Source organism: Leptonychotes weddellii, chromosome 4, assembly GCF_054177405.1.
Source record: "Leptonychotes weddellii isolate Sample4059 chromosome 4, ASM5417740v2, whole genome shotgun sequence".
Lineage (NCBI taxonomy): Eukaryota > Metazoa > Chordata > Mammalia > Carnivora > Phocidae > Leptonychotes > Leptonychotes weddellii.
Genome location: NC_138372.1, coordinates 103,530,541 through 103,556,914, shown reverse-complemented (window position 1 = coordinate 103,556,914; position 26,374 = coordinate 103,530,541). Strand labels below are relative to the sequence as shown.

The following is a 26,374-nucleotide window of genomic DNA, read 5'->3' as shown; positions in this document are numbered from 1 at the left end:
AATACTAACAATCTTAAACAATTCCTGACACGTTTCTCCTGAAGGCAATGAAGAACGGAACCAGAATCAGTAGTGAAATAACTATATCCCAAATCTCTGCTCTGTGTAGAAATTTATTCTGGGAAATCCATTCTTGGATCATATCAAAAAGAAAATGGGAACATATTTGGGATGGCATGTCTAATGAGTAAATGATTCTAAAATCTGGGGGAATAGATGCTCTTTTATTTATTTTTTAAATAAGAGCTTATATGTCTGAGCTTACCGAGATGAGATATTTTTAGTACTCTTCTGTGTACAAGAGTATCTAGAGCCTTAGAAGTGGCCTAGGAGAGAGCCTTAAGGAAGAAGAGAAGAGGGCTGAGGAAGGAGCTTTGAGAATCACCACACTTCAGTATGAGAAGGAGAAGAAGTCCCACTAAGAGATAGGAGAGGGAGAATACAGAAAGGTTGGAAGAGACTCAGTGGGGGATCACACCCCTACTTGCAGCCAGAAAAATCAAGCAGTAGGAAGAGCAAAGAGGCCATTGAACTTGGGAACAAGCAACTTATTTAGATTTTCGAGACTTAATTCAGTAGCAGTAACATCTTATTTATTACTAAGTTGCAGCCACTGAGCTGGCTGATTTCTGTACAGCCTTCACCACCACCGTCCCTTAGATGAGGAGAGTTAGGTTGCAAAAATTTAATGAATTTATTTGTCTCTGGTAATGTTCATTTATTCAATTCAATCAAAACCAAAACCAAAACCATGATGTGATCTCTACTCTGAAGGAATTGACACTTTAATTTGTTTGTCTTTGAACGAGTAAGGAAAAGGGAGAAGACAAGAGGAGGAAGAGAGAGAGAGAGAGGGGGAAGGAGGAGGGACAAAAATCGAGGTTTTAGTTTTGTCTTCGGCAATTTCGGCGTGATGGTAGACAGATGGAAATGGTCCCAGAAAAGATGTGAAAGGGGAGAGGAGATGGAGTGATGTCCCATAAATGAAATAAAAGTCATGGATTTATAAAACACAGGGGGAAGTTTAAGCCCTTGGAAAAGATGTAGGGGTGTCTTTTTGAGACAGTGGCAAGAATAGTTGTGATACAGATAGATTCTAATTTTCAGGAGGAGGGCCAGAGTTTATGTCTCTTATTTGTCTGTGAGGTAGAAAAGGCAGAGAGGGTTTCTGTTATGTGAAGGGTAGGCGCTACTTTATTTTGACACTATTGAATAGCCACAAGTGATTTCTTTGCAAGTCTCCTCCAACAGTCCTGGCTTCCTGCATGCATGTTCCTTCTCAAGGTGACCATTTCTCATCTCCTGTCTTTTTTAGAACTTACTCTGATTGTCTGAAAAATGAAGACTTTTCCTAAAGTCTTTCCAGACCTAATCACTTTTTGTAAACCAGCTCTAGGCATAAATCGTTCAGAGAAACTTTCAGTTGCTGCCCTACATCGTTACATCTTTCTTTGAAAAATCTGTCAAGTAAATTCAATTCACACCTAACGTAGTTGCCAATTTCATACTCACTGATCAACTGGTGTGTCAGACAAGACTATTCTCAGGTAGCTGCATATTTACCTAGAGCCAATTCTCTCCTTTCAATATTCTTTGCTCATTATACCATTATTTGCTTGGTATTCTAATGTACCACTGCATTTTTATTTATGGTTTACGAAGACACTTGTTTCTTTGTTCTTTACTTTCAAAATGAAGTTTTAACAATTGATATTGTTATTTAATACCATAAAGATATTTTACAAGTATTTTTTATTTGTAGTTGTTACAGCGTATTTCATTATAAGGATATGCCATAGATTTTTTCCAATTTTCCCTGTTATAAAGATCTTTGTATATATATTTTAGGATATTTGTCCAGTCTAGTAGGTTTAGTATTTTTTTTTTTCAGCTGATTTTTGGACAATTGTGTTGCTCCTTTAAGGGAAGTAATGGAAATATATATATATATCTCCTTAGCCTACTTCCTTATTGCTTATAATCTTTTTCTTTCTCTCTTTAATGAAACGAAAAATACTTCCCCTCTCAGGTGACATTAGTATACTAGTTTTATAGTTGTACTTTTTCAGAGTTATATCTTTAATCTGTATGATCTGATTTGAGGGTAAGTGGTATCCCTAGTGGTGAGCTGGTTATTCTAAGACCATTTATTGAAGGGGCCATCCTTTTTCTACTGATTTAAAATTATCATTATCATACACTAAATTCACTTATATAATATGTACAGATTCTGTTTCTGAACTTTAAATTATATTCTTGTGCCACACAGGTAGTACATTGTTATTGTAACTTATAATAGGTTGGGAGGGCAAAGTTCCATCACTACTCTTATTTAAAAACAAAATACTTGGTTATTTTAGTGCTTTTATTCTCCCATATAAGCTTTATGATCATTTTGTGAAGTTTTATAAAATATATTTGTGGCTCTGTTTTGAGTTGTATTATGTTTCTAGATTAATCAGAGGCAAATTTCATTTTTCACCAAATTAAGTTTTGAAATTCAGGAATATAGTGTGTTTTTCTTTTTTAAAAATTTCCCCTTAAGTATAAATTTTATTTGTTTTCAGATTATAATAACAATACTCACTCATTGTAGAGAACATAGAACAATACAAATAGCCATTTCTTTTCGTCCTTGTTTTTGAAACTCAGGGAGTTGAGCTAATCATACTCATGGTTGAGCTGATTGTATGTTGCTGGACCATGGAATGCTCCTTTAAATGTCAGAAAAAGCTAACTGCTGTAACAAACAACCCCAAATGTCAGGAGCTCAACCCAGTAGAAGTTTACATATTGCTTGTTTCCATTTTGGTTCAGCCAGGGTGGATAGGGACTCTGCTCCATCCATTCATTCAGGGATCCAGGCTCCTTCCCTGGTGTGACTCCCTCCCCACCCCATCCTCTTGCAAGCTGTGCTCCCGGAATAGTCTGTGCAGACCCTTACTTTTACTACCAAATAATATAATTCATGTATCTGGACTTATTTCCCTACTGGACTGTATTCTTTAAGAAGATTATGTGTTTTATTCATATTTATGACTCCAATACCATGCATGTCAAATGGCTGTGATTTTCAGAAATATTTGTTAAAATCGTAGTGTAAAAAATATAAATGCTTACAAAAAAGACTAGAAAGAAGTACATCAAAATGGTGGATTTGTATTTTTACATTTAGCACATGTTACTATTATAGTAATAAAGAAAACTAATAAATTACTCCTAAAAGAAACATGTGAATTCTTGAAATTTTTTTCATTGGTCCTTCTAATAGTTTTATCTGTTTCTATTTGATATTGATAGTAGTTTCTACACATATAGTTAGAGCTTATGCTATAGTTCCCTTTTATAAAGGAAGGCTTTTATTTCTTTTTAAATATTTATTTATTTATGAGAGAGAGAGAGAAAGCAGGGGAGGGGCAGAGGGAGATGGAGAAGAAGAGAATCCCAAGCAGACTCCCCGCTGAGTGCAGAGCCCCACATGGGGCTCCATCTCACGGCCCGAGATCATGATTTGAGCTGCAACCAAGAATCAGACGCTCACCTGACTAAGCCACCCAGGTCCCACTACAGGAAGGCTTTTATAAACCAGTAGAACTCTTACCAAACTGTATAGAAAATAGAAAATTTTCTTAAAGCAAAAACAGAATATTTTAAGAAAAACAATTATGTAAGCATAAACGCTACTTTTGTAGAAAAATCAGGAATTTAGACACATCATTTTTTTTAAAAGCACATTTTTCATTGACAGTTTTTCCTTTTATTAATGTTTAGACAAATTATTTAGATTTTTAACCCTCTGCAATCTGAAATAGCTCTTTTTTTTTTTTTAAGATTTTATTTATTTATTTGACAGAGAGAGACACAGTGAGAGAGGGAACACAAGCAGGGGGAGTGGGAGAGGGAGAAGCAGGCTTCCCTTGGAGCGGGGAGCCCGATGTGGGGCTCGATCCCAGGACCCTGGGATCATGACCTGAGCTGAAGGCAGACGCCCAACGACTGAGCCACCCAGGTGCCCCGCTCTTTGTTTTTATAGTGGTTTTAGAGAAACATTCTTTAGCACTTTTCAGAAATAAAAAAATGAAACATATCTTAGAAATCGATATAATTTCATTTTAAATTTATTTCAGATTCGACAGAACTCAGCTTTGTTTATTTTCAGGTTTAAATCACTTTGTCTTGAGACTATGCCTGAGAATATGGTCTTCTCCCCCATCTTCCCATCTTAGACCCACAATGACTGCTCTCTTCTTAGACTTAGGAAGAATCAGGAACTCAGACTTCTGTTAAAATGACCACAGTGTACTTTATTTAATGATTTTGGTACCTTGAGTTGCAATAAAATAAAAAAAAATCTACAAAATCCAAATATATAAAATTTCAAGTTTTCTTTTTTTTTTAAAGTTTTACAAGAAAAAATCATGTAACCAAGGAAATTTGCTCATTATGAAGCACTACTTTCCACTTCATTTCATCACAAATTGCAACTTACTTAACAGACCAAAATAACTATGGTATTATAGTACATCAAATACTCCACACACTGTGCTTTCAACTAGAGCACATGGGACCACGGCCTGAGACGGCGGCCTCCAGCCAATAAAGACACTCTTACAATCCGAACGCTAAAGGAATGTTTGGATACATGGAGTTTGAATATATATATTTACAGGAAGGAAAAAAATTTAATAACTAGTTTAATTCTTCATTTCAAATAAAATTCCAAATACATTTGTACAATGTTTACAAAGTAAAAGCACAAGAACTGCCAAGGTAATCATTCAGGTCCAGGCACTGTGCTCGTACCGGGGGAAATGTCTACACCGTTCCCTAAACACACATATGGGGTCTCTCAGACCTTATTTCTGGAATGGTCATGGGAGAGAGAAGCACAGGAATGGCAATTTCGCACAATCAGAATGTCATGCAGAGTTGACAACAGGGAACTGAGAAATGATTGGTCCATTCTCTTATTTGATGTTCATCTGCCACCTGATACATTTTCTTTTCAGAGATAGATTTAGAACAAACAAAAAAAATTGAACAGGGAGAGGAGCACAAAATGTTTAAGGCGAATTAAGCAAATATAGAGCAGCTTCTCTTAGTGTTAAGTGGAAACGAGATTTTACCCCAATCGAACTTAGAAACAAATAAACAAAATTAAGAACAACCTCCTGAGGTTGGGTTTCCTATATCATATACAAATTTTTGAAAATTGCTTTGCACCAAGTATCTTTTTGAAATTTTAAATGAAAAACTTGTTGGTTACAAAGTGCATGATTTCATGTTTCTAAATAAAAGAACAGTAGCTGAGGTAGTTAGATGTGAAAATTATTTACTTAAAATAACTGCAGAATGAAGAACAAATGTCAGTAGCAGAAATCCTTGCCATTTGGAAGCAGGTTTATATTGTGCAATGGTTTAATGCTGAGCAAAATGCTCCTGTTTTTTTTTTTTCTAGATATTATTAATGAAACCAGAACATTAAGTAGTATTTGTTTCCAATTTCCTAGGTAAGGTGTCAGTACAGACAAAGTCTGTATCCCTGGTAATTTTGTTTGTGACTCATGTTTTCACCATTTCTGCATTGAAGCTATAACATATAATGGCATTACTTATCATTACTAGAAACTTCTGATCTAAACTGTAAAAAGAATTCAGTAAAACCAAGGAAAGAACCAACAGGAAGGATGATGTTGCTCATATTTTACAATGTTTGTTTTGTTTTGTATTTTTGTCTTAGCTCTAAATTCAGTGTACGATTTGGTTTCAAAGATGTGGTAACCTCTGGCTCATTGGTTGCCCTCCTTGCTCTGAGAATGGGAAAAACCTAATTTGCATGTCTTACATCATCTTGCTCTCCAGGCTACTGAGCTGTCTGGTAACTGAGAAGAAAAGCAGAGACAACTTAATAGAGGACAGCTTCTCACCCAAGTTCCCTCTCCTCCTGCCACCTTCACTAAAGAGAAGCTTCAGGTGAGACCTTCAATAAACAATTTGCTGAAAACTTCATTTTTTAGCTATCTCATACCATCTAGATATGAAAAGAGTTTGGTGATAATAATATGCCAGGGATAAAAGTGGATATAAATAAGTTGTCAGGCATTCCTTTGGAGCAAAAGAAAACTTTCCATGTGTTGTATGCCACATATTTATGGGATAGAATTAACTGGAAGTAGCCATAGAAGTTGACAGCTACATTTATGAAGCATCACATACATGATAATTACATAATGACTGTTCCATGGCAGTATAGTCGCATGTACCTTTGCTAAAAATTAGTTTTCTAAAAAAGTCTACTACTGTCAGGGAAGACTCTGGAGAGTTTCATGTGGGCTGGAAAGACTTAAGGGTAAAATATAGTGGGTTCAAATTTCCTTTTTCCCAGTAATTAGATGTATAGCTTCTGTCTAATAACATGTCTCCACCTGGATGAAAAAATCTCTTTGGGGAAGAATTTCATTTCTATCATTTCAAAGAATTGTCCAGCTCTACTACTTTTAGATTCTGTTTTGTACCTTTGTTGTAAAGCCTCCCAATGATGAGTTCTCCCCACTGCCCCTGGCCAACCCCCCTAAAAGGCTGCCACACCTTTTCTTATTTGCACACCTCTGAATCTAGTGCAGTTAACTTCAGTTTTCTTGCACAGAAGTAAAGGAAAGACATGGATATTTCCCTCAGAAACAAGGATATTCTGCTGCACTTTTGGTTTGAAATATATGGATGCTTGGGACTGGGAAAAAAGGTCAGAGAAATCCAAATTATTTTGGCTCACTATTCTCATATTTTGAGTATAAAAAATGGTATTTATCTTAAGTCTGGCGTGGCAACATAAACTTTTTTTAATGGATCAGATAATTGCCTAGGTTAAATTCATGCTTCAGAAAGTTTAATACCATGCATTAGAAATGTTTCACCAATCTGAAATTTTAAGCTATACCACTGGCAACTAGATTTTAGAATCCGGAAGAGATTATATTGAATGTGTACATTATGTTAGCTCCAGGCACAACATGATTTTAAACCCACTTAACAAGATAAACTTTCTGAAACCTTATTTCATATTTTTAAGAGCATGCATTTTTTTTTTGCAAAGGAATATAATTATTAACTAAGGGAACAATGACAATATTTATGTACATAATTTTTTCCCATGAAGTCACATCTTTAAAACATTACCTGAATTGTTAGTATAGTTCCATGGTTGTATTTATTCCTACTTTACAATATTGCCTCTGTGACTCAAAAATGATATTTATAACCCCCAATCATGTTATTTAGCACTAGTTCTTATCTGGACTAAATATTTAAGTAAGAAAAAGCATTTACTTTTGGGGGAAGTTGTATGGGATATTCCCTGTGGTTGTTTTCCCACCATCTCCTTTGTCCTATACTCAGGACATGCACGTACACTCAGATCTATGCACGTGTAAGTATACTTGTATATCACTATATAGAAGCCCTTGTGTAAACACTTCTCTGAAAAATTTAAAATTTATTTATAATCTGAAAATAAACCGACTCAGAAGTTCCAGGAAGAAATAAGGCTTTACATTCTTTTATTGGGTTGCAAAGGGAGAGATGCATCATCTTAGGGATGAAAAAGAATCTCACCGTAAACAACAAAATCTAATCTCAGTAATATCTATTAAAAATGTTCCCTCCTGGTAGCGGATTCCAGAACACCCCTTAGCAATCATTAGTCCTGAACTCAGGTATCGTGCAGGCATTCTGGAAAATGCAGTTTGGGATCACGCATGTGAACTCTTTAGGTATCAGAAGGAGCCCAGTCTTCTGGATGTATTTAATAAATATTTAGTAAAATTCAGTTTGGCTAAGAGGAAAATTGTCATTCTATATGAAGCTTCTCAGTGTTTGTATGAAAGGAGTTAATTTTTCTCATTAAAAAGCTGATAATTAAAAAAAAAAGGTCTACATAGACCTTTGAAGAAAAAGTTTCACTTCTGTGAAGTGATCACGAATAATCATACTCTCTGCTTGGTGACTTATTGCTGTCGTGTTGTTAGGTTGTCTCCACTTCCCCCGCCGCAGCCTATTCAGGGCTGCACACAGGGCTCCTTTGTGCTAACGCTAGTTATCAAGCGTCAAAGCACTTTATAAACTTAATTCATCTTCACAACACCACTATGAGGTAGGTAGATAAAGATTATCTCTCTTTTACATATGGGACAAAAGAGGCTGAAGATGAGTTTCTGAGGCTGAAGTGACCAACCAGGAATAAGGACTCAAGGGGCTCAGCTTCCAGGCCCCTGTGTTTCCACCATGGGACCAGGGCCCCTCCATGTTCTTGTCTCCAAAAAGGAATAGACTTCATAGTGTAAAAGGATACTCTTTCAGAGAATATATTTCAGTGTATTTAAAATGGTCATTATATTCAACAGGGGGATTTTTCGTTTTCAATAAACCATAAATTCCATTCAATTATTACATGATAAAAGATAACTGAAACAAAATGCTTAATGTTTTTTGCAGTTGCCAATTGACTGTTGCCTCTTCGTTGCCAGCTGACTGAAACATTGAACTAAATATCCTGTCGATAACATGAAGGTACAAAGATTTGGAAAAGGATTGAGTGAAGTAAAAATCTCAAGGGAAAATGAAAGCGGAGCCAAATCAGGTTGGTATGAACGTTTGTGACAGGAAGTAGCAGCTCTTTTGACCCGGAAGGCTTCCCCAGGGGTGGGACTAGCAAACCATCCAAAGGAGCATTGACAAAACACAATTAGCACAGAGCAATGACACCTGGTGGCTGGAAGCCCTTGCTAAACAAGGTGGAGCACGTGTTTTGGTTTCGGGGAAACCTCTGCAACTAATGGGAGGAGGGAGCCAACAAGGACAGGGACTGTTTACCCCATGAAGTCATTCTAAGTTGGCACTGAAATGTAGAATTTGACACAATCAAAACACTACCTAGGAATGTACAAAACAAATATCTAGATTTTCTTGGGAATCCTCTCATGACTTCACATAGCTGCCTACCTTCTGTGTGCCTGCCTAATATAGTTCATGCCTCAGAGCAAGTTCCACAACATAAGCTCACGGAAAAGAAAATCGGTCTGAATAGCTTGCCTGTGTTTCTGTCCAGCTTCAGAACAGTAAGTGAGGTAAGCACATGATTTGAGGAAATACACACACTCACCAATCCAGAGCCCAATCAGGGAAGAAAATGTTCACAGATAATCACAGATACAAGAGTTGCGTGACTATCTCAAACTTCCTTCTGGAAAGTGAACTTCCCTTTGATGAGATTTTTTCTTTTTCTCTTTTCTGTGATTACAAAGGAAACACTAAGATTCCAATATGTATAACCAGTGAGTCCTTGGCAACAGAATGACATCAACAAACCAAACCAAAAAAAAAAAAAAGTATTTTGTTTAATTTGGGAAAAATAGCCTTTCCTTATGTGACACCACAACATGCACCATAAAATAACTGCATTGATTTGTTTACATTATTTTTCTGCTTAAAAGATGTAATCCTTAAAATGAAAAAACTCCCTATTTGAAGAATAAAAAGTTAAACTTGGGTTTCTCTTAAACAATTCTGTCAAGTAGACTTTGGGAACAACGAAGATTATGCGAAGAGCAGGGGGACAATTATAGAATTAGAAAGGATGGAAAGGAGCTGAATAAAAGTTTCCTTGGCAGGAAGGAGCCGAGTGGCAGGCCTCCAGAACGGTCATTCCAAAGGAGGTCTGTGCCACAATCACATCTGAATAACCCCGGGACAATCTCCCAAGCCTCTTCCATTCATGTGTTCGCCAAAAGTAAATAAAAATCAAATAGCATTTGCTCTGCATTATTTATTCCTCTTTGCACAGCAAAGAGATTTTTAGCAGCAGAATATCACCAGCAATAGATTCCTGCACGAAAAAGTTAAATCTCATTACCTACAACACCTGAGCATTTTCTGTCTATCTAGACAACACCAGATAACCAGATGAAAAACCGTATCGTTCAAACACCTGGATTTTCCCAAGTATTCAAATGTTTGACATCACAAAGACCAAATTTACTGCTTGAGTGACCTACTTCTTCACTTTTCATTGGGATATTTGCATTCATGTGGACAGTCTTTCTTTTTTAACAATGCCATAGTGTCTACTTCAGTTTAGTGAAGATGGTTCAGCAATCATCTGGAAAATTCAAATGTTGAAAGCTCCTAAGTGAAAAAAACTTAGTCATGAGAAAAAAAAAAATTGGAGCTTTAGGGCTATCAGCACTCTAGTGGTTTTATGGATGGTGAAAAATTGCTCAACTGTCCACTTTTTTTTCATTTCCATTATTCTGAAGATCATTCTCAAAAAATTATTTTTTCAATTTGGGGATAGATACACAGATCTAGGATGTGTAAACGTGGTTTAGTGAATTTGAACACAGAGGCTCTCGTGATGTCATGATATATTTACAATGGGATGAGGAGTAAGGCTATAGTAACCCTGAATCTCGTTGCTGTTAAAATGAGGGACAATTCAGTGGTTCATGTTATACAAGTAGGAATACTTACAATACCTTTAAATATCTCATCTTGTAATCCATCAGAAGCTCTTGGCATGCAGAGCTAGCTAGCAGCATAGGGGCCAATGACCAAGGAGAGCTGTTCCCTTAAAGACAGAGATAGTCTCAGACATGCAGCCCCTGACATTTTCTCTGTCTTCTGCCTTTGGCCCTTCATATATGGATGTATCTATCCTCATAGTTAGGGAATGACAGGGGCTACTTTGAACCTCTGCTCTATAAAAAGGCAAATATTCTTGATGAGCAATTGGTAGGCATCCTCTTCAATCACCTTCTGTCCCAACACAGCTTATAGCCACTCTCACTCATGAGCCTTGCTTAAGAGGATTGTTTATTGTTCCTGGGTCCCCACAGTCGACCAACTAATTGTATGTTACAGAGTCTCTTTGTGCCCATTTTGGCTTTGGAGTTCAGGAAATTAAAATTTTCTTCAGCTTATTAGTTTTCATTGCCTTGCAATTGAAAATAAGTCGCATGGTAGTAGGCCAGTTTTTGCCATTAAATTTCAGTGCTTGTGCCAAGAGTTAGTTCTGAAAAATGACTTTGACAGAATAGGGTATGCAGCACGATACTGATGCCTGTAACTGGGCCTACCACTCAGGAACTCTCAAATCACTAAGATGGTCACTTAGCAAGGAGAAACATCTTTAAAACCCAAGAAAAAGGATCCCTGCTTCTTTTCTAAAATTTTTCTGCTAGGTTGCTTATTGGATAAACCTGATGACTTTCACTCATTCATCTAGGGTTCACTCCTGACACCGTTCTACTAAAAGTTTAGACAGAAACTTTATAAGAACATATGGATGTCTGACGCTTGCCAACTATGAGACTACAATCTGAAGTATATTCATTCTTATCTTGCAGTTCAAACCTTTCTTGGGAAACAGAGAAGCAAGTGGGAAAGAACCATGAGTTTTTTAAATTATGAGACTACTTGTTTACTTTTAAGTGAGCATTTAGGCAATAAGAATCTCTACTTGATCTCATAGCTTGTACCTGACATCTTGTCGGATCTCAGAAACAACAGGAGGGCCAATACCATAAACTCATGTACCTCAGTTTGAAACCGACAATGTCACCACCCAAAAGGCAGGAATGAAATTATTGAATGGTTACATCTATGCAGATTTTACCTCTGAAATGGAATTACAGATTCAATTTTCATAAATTCGTTATTACAATGCTGACAACAGTCCTCTCAAGAAACCAAGTGAGGGCAGCCATGGTACTCAGATTGATCATTAAAGATATGACAATGACATTTTTTTTTTCATTTCCAAACACAAGTAGATTTGTATCCATTTAACAGGAGTCACCATGACCCAGTACCTATTCTCTGAGCTCTGCAAGCCCCAAGAATCCATCAACATTTTTCTTTTTCAAAGCAGCGCTTACTGGCAAAAACAAATGAAGCGGATGAATATTCATAGCATGAATGATGAGGAAGCAGGTAGCATGAATTCATTAGTGCTCTACTTCATAGAGGTCTTTCTCTTCAGGCCTGGGCACAGCTCGGCGCGGACTGAACGAGTGCTCCTTCCCACTAACTGATTAATTTTCCCTCGTGGTAGCTTGGCTACAATATTACAAGTCAAGAATTTGCAAGATTAAAGGGTCTGTTGCATTAATTAATGCAAATCACCTTCAGTAAAGCTTGACAAGTTCCAAGATGTTTCTGTAAAAAAAGAAGGGAATCGATACCATCAGCAATATACATCTTTGTGACAGTCGAGGCTCACATTTCTGAGTGATTGGCTCGTCCCCTTTCCCTTTCCTCATGGCACGAGAGAGATTTATTCCTCTTCACAGGGCACCAAGCCTCAGATTCAGATCAAGAGAAAGGTTTCACCCCAGGATTTCAGAACATATTTCAGTGATCCATTTCCTTTTCTATGTACAATACATTAGAAAGGTTAATAAGGAAAGTTGAATATTTTAGTTCTTTGAAAGAAGGATATAAAATGACAATTCTTTGACTAGATGTCCTTTGGTTACAGGATGATGTGCTATTGCTCCCAATTTGAATGAATAAGAACTCACAGTGGGGCCTATAGAAAGACCTGGCCAAAGGTTAATTGCTAAGTTAACATAGCAGTACCCGACACACTCATTTTCCAGAATCACAATGGATTGAAATGCTGACATTGATTAAAACACGGTCTACTGGTTTGTAATCAAAATAGGAATTTCGTACAAGGATAGAAACCTAAGCTATATTTTCAACGTGCTTAGGGGTGTTGTAGAACTTACTGATAAATGAATTAATTTGAAATAATTAAGAGTGTTGATTTGATACAACTCCATACCAGAATGCCACTAGAACAGTTAAATTAAATTAGCTCAAACGTAACATCTCCATTTGTTAATATTTGTAGCACTTAAATGAAATAAGAATTTGATTAGTTCCATTTTAATGCAAATCAAGCAATAGAGAGAGGAGAGGGCCACCAGCTTAATTTGATAAATGGAAGTATAATAAAAACATGAAACCTTACATTTTCTGAAATTCTAATAACGGAGTTAGGTGACAGGCTTTAATAAGAACACAAGAGAACATTTTGTGTTGGTACTGGGCTGGTAATATTTGCTTATCAAGTTGATTAATTAGTTTTGATGCTGATCTGTTTTATTATCATGATCTTTGCTCTGCAAACATCAAATCAGCAACTGTACTCTTCTTGGCTGGTGCAATGGCTAAAACAGCAGTAATCACAGTAATGAACTACTTATAGGGGCTTGAACCTAGAAACCATGCCTCACACTTCCCACCGTTATTAGGTCAACTATTATAGTGATGCTTAATGGGACTCACCAAGGAATTCCTTGAATTATTATGTGCTTATACAAATTAATCTGTTTTTTTTTTCTCTTTCTTTTTACTCCTTAGAGAACCTTTGGGTTTATGCATTCCCTGATCAGAATTATTTCACTTGGAGCAAATTAGTTATGCAAGTTAATAGTTACCTTTAAGTAATATACTCCTTACATCTGTGGGGAGCCAACCACGTGCCCACATTGCAGGGAGAGACTAGGTTTGTGTATTATGCTGGCATAGTGAGTGAGGTGAGTCTGGCTGTCTGGATTCCTGAATGTAATACAGCACAGTGTTGCTCTTCTGGGCATGGGAAGTATGGCTTTAGACCAACCTCTCAGGTTGTAGTAACTGAGGGTTAGGTCTGGAAATGTGTTATTCCTAAATAACTACTATGCTGGAGATCTAGGGGATGTGCTAATGAAGGATATTTCCTGAAGATCAGAGAAGTAGCCTATTAGAAAAGTCTTCAGACATTTTAGAGGCATCCTCGTTTCATGTCTCTTCTTAAAAGGGGTTCTCAGGAATATCTCCAAAAGTTATTCAGATATGATTGTTTTGAGTCAAGTGCTATGTGCCTAAAAAGTATTTCAATTTCTCTTTGTTGCTTTGGGACCTCGATTTAAAAATGTCTCATGTTGAAGAGGCATAAAAACAAATCATAAAATTACTTTTCTCTTTATAGACAGTCAACCATTATTGACTTATCTTTATATGGACATCACTATCTTATGTTTGTCATTGAGTGTGGCATTTGTCTATTATGAGGCTTCCATAATACAGTATTGGGAAAGCTATGTTTCTTTTTTGCTCTAGTATGGAATTAAATGTAGATGTTAAAAATAGGAGCTGTGTAGCAGAGCAAAAAAGAGTTGAAGTCCGAAGACTCCTATTCCACTACTGATAACCAAAATGTAAGCCGCTGGATCGCAAGACTCCTTCTGCACTTGGCTGTGTATTGCCTGGCAATGCTCATCCTGTGGATGATGCTGACTGAACAGATGACTGAAGGAATCCTGATTGCAAAAATTACCTGATCTCTTTGGATCTTGGTTGTCTCATCTATAAAAGGAATGTGCTGAAGTAACACTTAGATCTCTTTCAGATGCTACTTTCTATAAAAATTAGTGGCTTCTAATTTAACATATCTTCATCAAGATCTGCTTGAATCTTATCAAAGCAGTAAGAGAGAAGATTGCTTGTATTTTTCATACACTAAAGTCAGATTGATCACTGCATATTTTTCTAAAATAAATACCAAGGTTGAGAAAATGTGGGGTTTATTACTGGCTATTTGTTTAGAATCAATTCCAGCAACATCACACACAACTTACTATACAAAGTCATTGAACAGGTTTTGACTATAATCCTGTAGAACTCAGACTTGCCACACCAAAAGTGAGGAGGGAAAGGACATATCAATCATTTTATAATCAATTCAACAAATAGTTGGTAAACGTTTGCTTTATTCTTTACATCTAACCTTTCAATCTAAGGTAAGATTCCTCAGTTTATATGATGGGTCAAGCTAATGGTATAGTAATCCTCTTAAATATTAAATTTTGTGAACTGCAAGACATAAAATTTAGAGAAAAATCATGGCAATGGGATAGAATAATGTCACTTTAAATGTTTGTTGATCTATCTTTTCTCCATCCTCTCTCCCTTCCTTCCTCTCTCTCTTTCTCTGTCTCTTTCTCCATCAGAGTGTCAAAGTAAGTACTGGAATTTAGTTATTTTTCAGTGTGCCTAACTGGATGACAATATAGCACATGCACAGAATACAAGAGGAGAACCATCTAGTTATTTTATATTTATCTCTTACTTTAGTGTAGAGTAGGGTCATGGAGGAGGCCATTGTCCAGAATGGAAGAATAGCACATAACTACCGACTATGAATTAGGGAATGGAAGTAAAATTCAGTTACAGGTGATAGCAATTTCCATTTCTCATCATTGACTTTTATTTTTAACTTTTCATCTTGGAAGACTTTAAGGAAACTTGCTTTGGAAAATTTCATTATCAGACCAGGATTTTGTTTCTCCTGAAAGCTTGCCAAATCAGAAATAGATGTCGGTGGGAAAATATTCCTTGGTCTTCTAGAAAAATTTGCAGTTGTTAAAAGTTGTTACAAGTTGTGTTCAATTCTCAGTGCCACTGTTTCCTAGGTGTGGAAACTCTGGCAATTTGTTTAGTATCTCTGAGATTAGGTTTTGTCATCTGTAAATGGTACTTAACTCATAGATGGTTGTGAGGATTCAATGAGATCACACAGGTAAAGCTCTGTAGCCCAGCACTGGGCACATATGTTCCTAGTCATGGTAAGTCACCATCAATATGGGGAACAGAACTGCAAGAAAATCTAAGGGTAAAGAAATAACCAAAGCAAATATTTGAGTTTGCCAGTATTTCTGACATATTATGTCAGCATACTATTTATGAGTAAAATATTTTAGCAAAACAACTAGGCATTTCAGGGACATGAAACCATACCTTATTGAACAGAACATAGCCCCACAAAAGGTTGACTGGAGTTTTACATTTCGGAATTAGATCACTGCATGCAATATAACAAGGGTCTGATTTCTTTTCTTATGGAATCTAGAGAAAGAGCTTCAGATGGATGATCAAACAACATTATGCCTTAAACACTCAAGGGAGAGTTTCTGAACCCCTCATTTCTGTGGGCAAATGGCTATTTGCCATTTCTTCCACTTGGCTTTCTGCTGTGAGCGCAGGCTGTGTTCGAGCTAGCCTAATTGCTACAATTAACAAAATTAAATGGCTCATTGTGTTTTTATACAATTCCACCCACATTCCGCGGAGTTTTACTGTTGAATGAGTAATCCTACTGTTGAAACTATTGATTGCAGGCACAGATTGAGTCTGTGTGCCCATTTCTAGGATAGCAACTGGACCGCATACTGCAGTGGACAGTGCAGCCTGCCTGAGTGAGCAGGGGAGATGCAACCCAACTGCTGAGATCACTTCACAGCTTGAGACAGGTCAGGGCCAGAGACTTGGAAATGGAGGTAGGGTGCGGCGGGGGTGAGTGGGCGGTAGGGGGAAATGGCCCTTCCTCAGCCATGTTGAAATGCCCCAGCTTCAGAAGAGGAAGAAGGGTGTTATGATTTACAAGCTGGCAGAAGCAATCATTTTGATTGTTTTCAAAAGTGACACTGGACCATTGAAGATAAATGAACATGAGTTGATCTGCATCCATCACTGAATTTATAGAAACAACCACCTCAGATCGGCTATGTTTTCACCATGCACTTCAAGCATCCTCTGAGCTATATTTCTGAAAGACAGTCTGAGCTATTTTTAAAAAGGCTTTAAGGAATTCTCCTTAGAAACATAAAAATGCAGGCATCTCATCCAAGCTTTATATAGAAACAGTAATGGCTAATGGCAAAGATGTATGCAAATGCAGGGGAGCATATATTTAGTCTAGAAAATGGTTCATTAGAAAAAAAGTGGATCCTTGTCTAAACATTGTGGGAGAACTTGTTCCACTCAATGGCATTTAGTACATTTAAAGGCAAACGTGTAGCCTTACACAATCCTGGTAAGGACACGAGAGTTTTTCTTTGCTCAGTTCAACCTGCTGGGAGAAAGAAACTTTGAAATGATTCAAAACACTATTCAGCTGCTTAAAAGACGAAATCTTTTTGGAGTGATACAACTTATTTAAGCTCTAAGTGCTAAGTTGCATTTAGGCATTTCCCACGTTACAAGAATGTGGATGTCTTATAGACAGGGACCGTAAACTTGGGCTGCAAAAGAAGAGGAAAATGCTTTTCCACGAAAAGTTCATGTGTCGGTAACACACCAGGTGATATGCATGAAAGGGCAGTATATACTTCATCTTTTCCATCTTGTTCCTTTAGTTGTGTGTGTGTGTATGTAAAACATACATGTGTGTTATATATATACATATATAACATATATACATGTTACGATACCTTAAAATACAGTCATTGAGATTTCGGTGATTCCCATTCACTTTTAATTGGTCAGTGCTATCACTTCATTTACTCCTAAAGCAAAATAAACTGGGCATTTGGGAATTTAGCATACATATGTCATTATACTTTTATTTTCGGGTTATCTTTGTATTTTATATTGTGGTAATACTCGAATTGCATGTTCTTGCCAAGTAAGTAAGAGAATTTATTTCGTTTCTTGGGTTCACAGCATTATCATAAGTGGATAGTAACTGAGTGTCTGCAAAGTCAGTTGTTTTGAACGAGATAGCACATAGTTAAGTAGGTCAGTGTTAATGGCCAAGAGAATTTAAAGGACATAGTCATTATGGGGGAACCAAACTTTGACTTAACATGGAAAAAATTTTTTTTCCCTCCACACAAATACTTAAAAATCTCAGTATGGTTAAGATATGTATGTTCTTTAATCTTAAATACAGTTTCATTTTAAAATGCTAATTTGAAAGTGAAAAAAATGCTTAACATTTTCTCTTAGAAAATTTTATGGTCCTATGCAAAAAAGTGAGTGCTAAGACCAGGACCCCCTCTCCCCGCAGAGAATCCAAGTAGACTCAGACACAGGAAGTCGGGTCTCACAGAGGAAGAATCCAGCATTTCCAATCTGTATGCTAACCATAGCGTGTTCTTTTTTGGATTCTCCGGTTACTGTCTGTGGAGGGTTTCATGGCAGATTGAAAATAAAATCTCAGGAAGAACTAAAATACAAAGACAAAAATCAAACTTTGTTCCTTTGTACATTGACAGTGTCTTTTTAAATCCTAATACTTTAAACTCTCTGTTATCTGTGTATCTGGAAACTAATAACGGTTCTCATCACCACACCATCTGAGGGCAGTGCAGTGTTTTTCTGAATCATGGAAAGAAGATTAGGTCATGATTTTCCTCAGAAGTAAATTTTTATGGTTCTTGTAATCTTGAGAAAGTTTAGAAGAATTTATGGTGGAGCTGTCATTTCCTTAGCAAGAATTTTTGACTAACTGAAACATCACAGTCTTCCAAGTGTGTTGGATAACAGAGTATTTACAGTATTTGGGAAATCACTGAGAAATGCAAACATCTGACACCCTCCTACCTGTATTCTTACCTCCAAGACAAAGCATAGTACATTACTGTTTATTCACACGGCACTCATTTTGACTCTTCACATGTTAAATGAGGGATCAAATTGAGAAATAACTCAGGACTTACATGATTGAGGCGTGGTGGGGCCTGCTGAGTTTGTGTTGATTGACCACTCTACCTGTAATCTGGTATTTACTCATGGAATCAAAGGTATAGTTCAACTGAGCCATTCAGTTTCCAAAGATCATCAATTAAAAGTTTTCTTGGAAATAAGGAAGCTAATAACTGCACAAAAGTGAAGAATTTTTGCCAATATAATCATTTTTTTTCCTTCTACAGTGGGGGTGGCCTTGTTTTCACCAATTGCTGACAAGAAGAGCGTCTTCCTGGGCCTTTACTGGCGACTAGGTAATCTTTTCACATCCGAACAAAAGGTTATTATTTTTTAGTGGAAATCTTGCTTGGAGGATCAAATCATGGAGTACTAGGAAAGTATGTCTACTGATAAAAAATCATCTATTTTTAAAATACTGCTCTGGGGCTTTGTACCAAAGGAAGTCATAGGTGGAGCCCTCTGCCATTTCCTGTGGATGTGATGCATGACACACCCACTACAGGTGGTGGCTATTGAACTGGACTATTTTAAGTGGATTGTACAGTCCAAATAACCAAATAATTAAGCTAAACGGACTTTTTCTCTTCTCTCTCTCTCGTTTTTTTTTTTTTTTTAGTGACTTGACTAATATTTAATATATAAGTTGGGTTAATATAAAACCAGGGAAGGAAGTTTAAGACATCTTCCACTGTGGTAAGGCTTGTGATAATGGATGGATGAAAGTAATCATTTACAGCTTTCACATCCTGGGAAACATTGGCCAGTCTTGCTTGACAAGCCCTTTCTAGTTAAGCTGATTCTCTTGTCACCTGATACTCTGAGAGCACCCCTGGCCAGGTTCCTGGGGGCACCAACATGCAAAGTTGGGTGATCTTGCAAGAGACAAGTGTTCTCAATCTGCTGAGGCAGGCTGACGGAATTTGTGGACCAGTTTCTGACATCCCAAGTAATTATGATGCTTAAAGTATTTTAAACGATTCCAGGTCTATAAAAAAAGTGATGATGCCTATATGTATACCCTATATTTTTTATTACAAAAATATTGAAATAATCCATGAGTTATTCCACTCTGCACCAACTATAAAAAAATACTATCAAAGTTTGACCGGCACTTTTAATGCAACAAAAAGCACCATGACCGAGGACACTGGGAACAGAAAGCAGGGAACGTTTACTTGCTGTACGGAGGTATTTAAAACCCAGAAGTTTGTCGTAAGAGTGTGACTTTACAAATGATTCAAATACAAATCTTAGCTGGATCTAGTGATAAGCTCTCAATCAGTTTGGAAGGGTTTTCTCATAGCATATTCACTGCATTGTCTGCTCATACTTACTAAAAAGTGTCCCAAAGCCTCTAAAAGACACATCACTTTGACCTTGGATTGGGGGGGGCAAGTCTGTACACAGTGGGGAGCTTCATGGTGTGCTCTCACGTCCACGTTTGGGGGGCTCGCGCCACTGGTTTTCGGGTGTTTGGGACTTCCACGTCAGTCCTGTGGTTGGACGGTGTTTGGCACTACGAAGGCATGGCGTGGTGTGCTCTGGAGTCCTCACACAGAGCCACGCTTTTCTGCATCTCGAAACATCCAGTTCAGTACGCTCCTCTCCTGCCGCTCTGCACCTCCCTACCGGTGTGAGCTGCGGCAGGCGGGGAAATCAGATGCTCGTTTTTGCCTTGTTTCCCCGCTTCCTCTTCATGTACTTATTAAATTTTTGCAACTGAATACTGAATCATGATTATCATTTAATTTACGTCATGAAATCATCGAGCTCCTTGGTCTTGTCGAAAGCCATACATGTGCTGCATAGGATTTCTGTCGGAAAGGATGTTCTCAACTGAAAATTTAAAATAAAAAAACAAATCCTGAAATGTGTTGAAAATGAACCATTCCATCCATTCGAATACACATGTAAACAACAGTTGAGTTTGCTGTCCATGGGATAGGATTTGCACGCATGGTAATGGTTTCCAAATGAGAATGGTCTATGAAATTCTTTTCTAAGTCAGTACTATTTTTTTTCTGGAGTCTTGAGGGATATATTCTCTCTCTCTCTGTTTTTATATTCAGAATCAGAGCTTTGCATCGAGAAAAAAAAATCACCTAAGCTATTTTGACAGAGGACTGCTGCCATGTGTGTAAGCGTGTGTGTGCGTGTGTGTGTGCGTGTGACTGAATATATTTTTATGCAAAGATCCGTTAACTCCATCAAAACACCCTATTGATTGGAGGCAACCTTTTCCGTGCTCATAGGACCCTCTGGTGGACATGCTGAAAGTGGGCAGGAGGGACTGGTAGCAACAAGGAGTCCTCCTGAGCTGGCATGGTTCGGTTCGTTCCCTTCAGCCGCTGTTCTGAAAGGAGACCAGCAGCAGGCAGTCAGCTGATGGAGGGTCAGACGAAGCGCGTTACAGCCCGTTACCCTGCTCTAGGACAGAGTTTCATTATTGCCACGGCCCTGCTCTCACCCCTTCACCTGGAGGTTGTGGCTCCTCCGAGGCCTTCTATTTTATAAAGTGGTTTCATACTCCAACCGCTCCTGAATAAGGGCATCATCTTTGTACTGCAGCCTTGGAGGAGACGGGGAACATTCAAAGGCTAAAATGGCCTTTCGCAGGCTTCGGTCCAAAACATGTCTCTCCCACGCTGGGTACCTATTCCTGAACAGGTCAATTTTAATGACAGATTCTTCAATCCGTGGTGGGCGAGAGGATGGGGTGGATGGGGCAGTGGGCCTCACCTGAAAGACAGGTACGCACCCATCGCGCTCAGCAAATTTCTGGTCGCGGTCGCTGGCGACACTGCGGTTGTTGGAGATGGACCGGAGCGTGCTTGTGGCCACTTCTGGAGGCAGAGTGAAGGCAGAGACTGGGTCCTCACAAGCACAACTTGGTGACTGCCCGAATCGGGGTCCGTTGGGGTGAAAGAAGGCATAATACATCAGCATAAAAACGACGCCAGTTAAAAAGCTGCTGAACACCACACACAGCGCTGGGATGGCAAATGCATCTGCAATCTGGGGAGCCTTGTAGAGGTACCAGAGGGCACTCAAGGCTGTATTTTCCAACAGGATCACAAAATAGTAAATGAAGAGCCTGCAGCGTGTCCTGCCTTCCTTGACGTTGAACCAGCTGAAGATGTAGATGATCCCCACCACCATGTCGAACACAATCTCTTCCCATTTGGTGATGCAGAATTCTGTCTCACAGTGGACGATCCAGAAGGTCATGATGCACCAGTGGAGGACGATGAAGATCCCAAAGTACAGCTGGAAAACCGAGGCAAAGAGGGCGAAGGTGATGACTCTGGCGGCAATGGTAAAGAAGTGCCAGCAGAACTGGATGACAACGGCCATGTAGCTGATGGGCTTCTTGTCGTCTCGAGAGTCCCGGAGGGCCTTCTGGTAGGAGGCCAAGGCCCAAGCCAAAGACACGAGGGAGGCTGCTGCTGTGAAACCTACAAAGGTAAAAAGGAAGACATTCTGTCAAAAGTGAGATGCAGTGCTGTCCCCTGAAAGTAAATCACGTGGTGCTGGAGCCTTGGGACAGGCTAGCTGTGACCTCAGCGAAGACCTTCATTTCTTAGAGTTTTAGCTGGGCTAACCACTCAGATGGGGCTCCTAGTGTCTGTCCTCTGTGGACCCAACCATATGGAGAAGTCATGACGTTCGGCGGGAATGCTGCTCAAAACACACGTGGGGAGTGGGATTGGGAAAGCAGGTGTGGGGGGGTGAACTTTCCATGTATATGGTGGAAATAGATAAACTAAGGAGGTGGTTTTGTGGGGTGGGAAAATAACTATGGCCCAAAGACTGGGTTGCTGTGTCAACTCTGCGTGACTTTGGACAGTCGTTTAAACTGGCGTCCTCATTTATGAAGTGGATGATCTCCAAGGTTCCTGGCAGCTTTGAGATTCTCTGGATGAAAGGGATGAATAATCATCGGAAATGTGAGGGGCTAGCTGGTTTACCTTTCTGCTTCTAAACAAGAATAAATGCACTTCGTTCACAAAAGAAAGTTTACTCTTTCTTACAAATAAGAAAAAAGAGGCCATAAAACCTCCTTGGCAATGTTTCTTGTCTTACCTGGGATGCAGTTTGTCCTACTCTAATCTGAACATAATTCTTCCTACAGCTTTTGTCTGTTCCGTACTGCCTTTCCCTTAGAAGACCTGTCTGTTCACTGTCACTCACTGCTTACTCCTTTGTAGAGGGAAGATAGTACAGAAATCACTTCTCAACCATTTCTCTTATTTTATGAACCCCACTTGGTTATTATGTTCTCTGAAAGTTTGTTTACAAGTTTTTAAAGGAACTCGTATTATTTCCTTCCACTTTTGTTCCACCTGTGGTGTCTGAAGCATCACCTGTATGGTCTAGACATGGACAGGGCTCACCTGAAAACACACTGGCCTCCTTTGGGAAAGAGCTCATGTGGGGAATTCACGTTGCCACGGGAATGTTAGTCAATCTGCATACTACCCAACAAGCTGTAACAAGACTTATCAAGACTAAGAATAGGTTTTGTGTTTTAAAGTCCAGCTGGTTTTTCTCCACAGATACTCATCATAACCAGGCCACATTCTAGTTTTTGGACTAGAATGGAAAAAGTAGAGGAAGGATGGCCAAGAACTTGTGATGGAACTGGTACTGTGCTTTTATATTTTGACAGAGAAAATCTGTTGTCTATGATCCTTGAAAAATGAATTGGAAAAAAAATGACTCTTGTGGGAATGAGGCATGCTAATTGATGGAAAAAACAGTCAACCTCAACAATCATTTCTTGCACATTCTCCTTGAGTAAGGTGAACTCCAAAAGACAATATTGACGAGAAACTATTTTCCAATGGCCACTTCTCTAGCAGCGTGTCCTGCCTCTAGCTTCTCTCTCAAGCTAACAGAACGCCCACATCTTACTCTGGATCTTCAGCTTTTTTTCTGGCTAGCGCAAAAATCTTCCGTTCCCATAACTCTCTGGCAGTTATGGCAATATTTTAGGTCAGTTAGAGACCAGTACACAAAGGAGTTTTTGATAATATAAGTTCTTTTCTTTTTCTTGTGTTTTTAATTTTTTTTTTCTTTTTTTGTTGTTCATTTGTTTTGTTTCTTTTTTTCTCTATTTAATGATAATATAATTTCTATGGGGGGGAAAAGACCGACATCAATTGTAAAGCAAATTTGGAAGTGAAAAGAGAGGGTAGGAAGAAAAATTAGAAAAAACAAGAAGGTGAGACAATGACAAATAAAAGGTCACGGAATAATGACTCTGAGAACGACACCCTTATTTTCAGTTTAGAACATAAGAACAAAAGTTTGTGCCATTTTAGTCCCAACACCTTTGAGTGGCATAGGAGCTGCTCATGACCTCATTCTTTATCTGTACCATCCGCCATGGTATGGATTGTTCTGGAGTAGACCGTGTCCTCCTTGTGTGTGTATGCTGCGCCCTAGCGCGGAGGCAGCACGGAGAAGCCCCTCCCTTTCCACATCCCCGCGCCATGGGGACAGTGCTCACGCACAGCGCCACCTTCAGGAAGATGGCTGCATTGCTGGTCAGGTGGACAAAGGGTGAAAGGTAGTCAGAACCATGAGGGTACCAGTTTTCACAGGCAGATCTTACTAAAGGCTGTTTTTCAAAGCAGTGACTAATAGTAAAAAACAAAAACCAAACCTTACATACACAGCATCATAAGATCATCTGTCGTCGCATTTAAAAGAATTGGAAAATTGGCTTAGTCCAAATTCCCCTGTAATCGGCACCCCTTTTATTGCATATCCTAAAAGAATAATTCAGCCTGCTCCGGACACTTCAGGAACTTGGTAAGACAATATTCTGGCAGTAGAAAAAGGAAGATTTTCTATCAGCTTTGCCTTCTGTGTATCTTACGATTTACAAAGTTGATTTTTTGCCTATAGCCAAGGCAAATTTCATGTCCATTGATGACCACTCCTTTTATGAATTCTTTGCTTTAGCAACAGTTAGAATTTCCCTGGTTCCTTTGATTTTTTCCCCCCTTCTGTTTAGCAATTAATTTTTATAAGACAAATATATGCCTGAACAGAAAATGTGGGGCAGTCTTAAGAGTTATTATTACAAATTCACATTATCATGAAATGCTTAATTTTTTGCTTTTTTACACAGATAGTATCAACTCAGTTGTTTCAAGAAAGATTCCTTCAGTAAGGCACTGCATTATTATTAAAGTAGAATTTTCTGGAACTTCTGGGGCTGGCACAGAGAACTCTAAGTACTATTTTAGCTAACAATGTATATTTTCACTTTTTGTTTGAAAATAATTTCAAATTTAACAGAAGAATTGCAAAAATAAAAATAGTACATTGAACACCTATATAATCTTTGCCCAGATTGTCATTTGGCCTCCCTTGCTTTATCACTCCCCCCACCTTTTTTCTCTCCCAACCATTTGAGAGTAAACTGCATACATCATGGCTGCTATGGTCTGAATGTTTGTGTCCCCCTCAGTTCATATGTTGAAATCCTAACCCTTAAAGATGATGGTATTAGTAGGAGGGGACTTCGGGAGGTTCTTAAATTATGAATGGGATTAGTGACTTACAAAAGAGGCCCATAGAACTCCCTAAGCCCCTTCTGCCATAATGAGATACAATACAATGAGAAGGTCTTCCAACACAGAAGAAAGCTCTCACCAGACCATGCTGGCACCCTGATCTTAGCCTTCTAGGTTCCAGAACTGTGAGCAGTATATTTCTGCTGTTTATAAACTACACAGCCTGTAGTATTATGTTGTAACAGCCCCAAAAGACTAAGACAATGGCCCTCTACCCTAAAATATATCAATGTCTATTTCTTGTGCACAGAGGTATTCTTTTAGATAACCACAGTAAGTTTATCAACTTTAATCAATTTAACACTGATACAATACTTTTTTCCTAATCCATGGTATCCACTATCAATATTCCAATTTATGTCCATTTTAGGATTTTTCCCTGTGGTACAGAATTGAGTCTGGAATCAGATACTGCATTTTGTTGTCTTATCAACTTAGTTTCCTTTAATCAGGAATATTTCCACCAACTTTCTTTGCTTTTTTGACATTGGCATTTTTTTGATGAGTACAGTACCAAAAAAAAAAAGAATGTTCTTTGTTTTGGGTTTGTCTGTTTCCTCATAGTCTGATATTCAGGTTACACATTCCAAGCTGGAATATTACATAAGTGACACTGAACAATATCCCCCCCCACACACCATTAAGATATTGAAATATAAAGATTCCTTCAGTAGTTCCAAGAAATATATAATGTGTCCATCAGTATTTTGTTTCAAAATAATAAATAGCATATCAGTTACAAAACTTCACTCTAAAATAAAACTCCCAAAACAGCTACAGAGGACTCAATGCGATTCTATTATTTATTAAAATGTTAAAATAGATGATAACACCTTAGAGCTTATCTAGTGCCATGATCTCATTTTGTAGAAAAGAAACCAAGTCTCCCTTGGAGAGGTTACGTGATTTATCTTCCCTCTTTCTTTCACCACGCTTGTTTCTGATGAAAATTGTCCTTCTACTCCATAGCTAATACCCCCCCACCCCCCCCACCCCGCTTCTTGGATCAAAGACCCTATCAGTTATCCCCTGTGTCTGTATCCTGGCTCTTCCTCAGCAGGAGTTCCTTCCCCAGGGATTACAAACATGTGACAAACCTCCTTTTACCCCAAGAATCGCTCTTCACTTGACTGACTCGCTTCTCCTTTATTTCAGATTTGTCTCTTTTTCGTTTTTCCTTCTATTCTTTTTTTTTTTTTTTTTTTAAAGATTTTATTTATTTATTTGAGACAGAGAGAATGAGAGAGAGAGAGCAC

The 26,374-nt window shown here is 38.3% G+C and overlaps 1 protein-coding gene across 2 annotated transcripts in view; it reads right to left on the bottom strand.

Moving 5' to 3' along the window:
* Positions 1–4,115: 4,115 nt before the first annotated feature.
* The window catches only part of XKR4 (XK related 4), a 417,069-nt gene continuing 394,810 nt past the window's right edge, over positions 4,116–26,374 (bottom strand). The window contains exons 3-4 of one of the 2 annotated variants that reach the window (XR_014144174.1): positions 18,543–21,986; positions 4,116–12,210 (exon numbers count right to left, since the gene is read on the bottom strand). Coding sequence is in view for 1 of the 2 variants with exons in the window: in XM_081816001.1 (XP_081672127.1) it covers positions 21,040–21,986 (947 nt within the window). In the remaining variant the exon portion in view is untranslated. Of the gene's footprint in view, positions 12,211–18,285; positions 21,987–26,374 lie in introns of those variants that run through there. The other variant, XM_081816001.1, reaches the window with a different exon arrangement.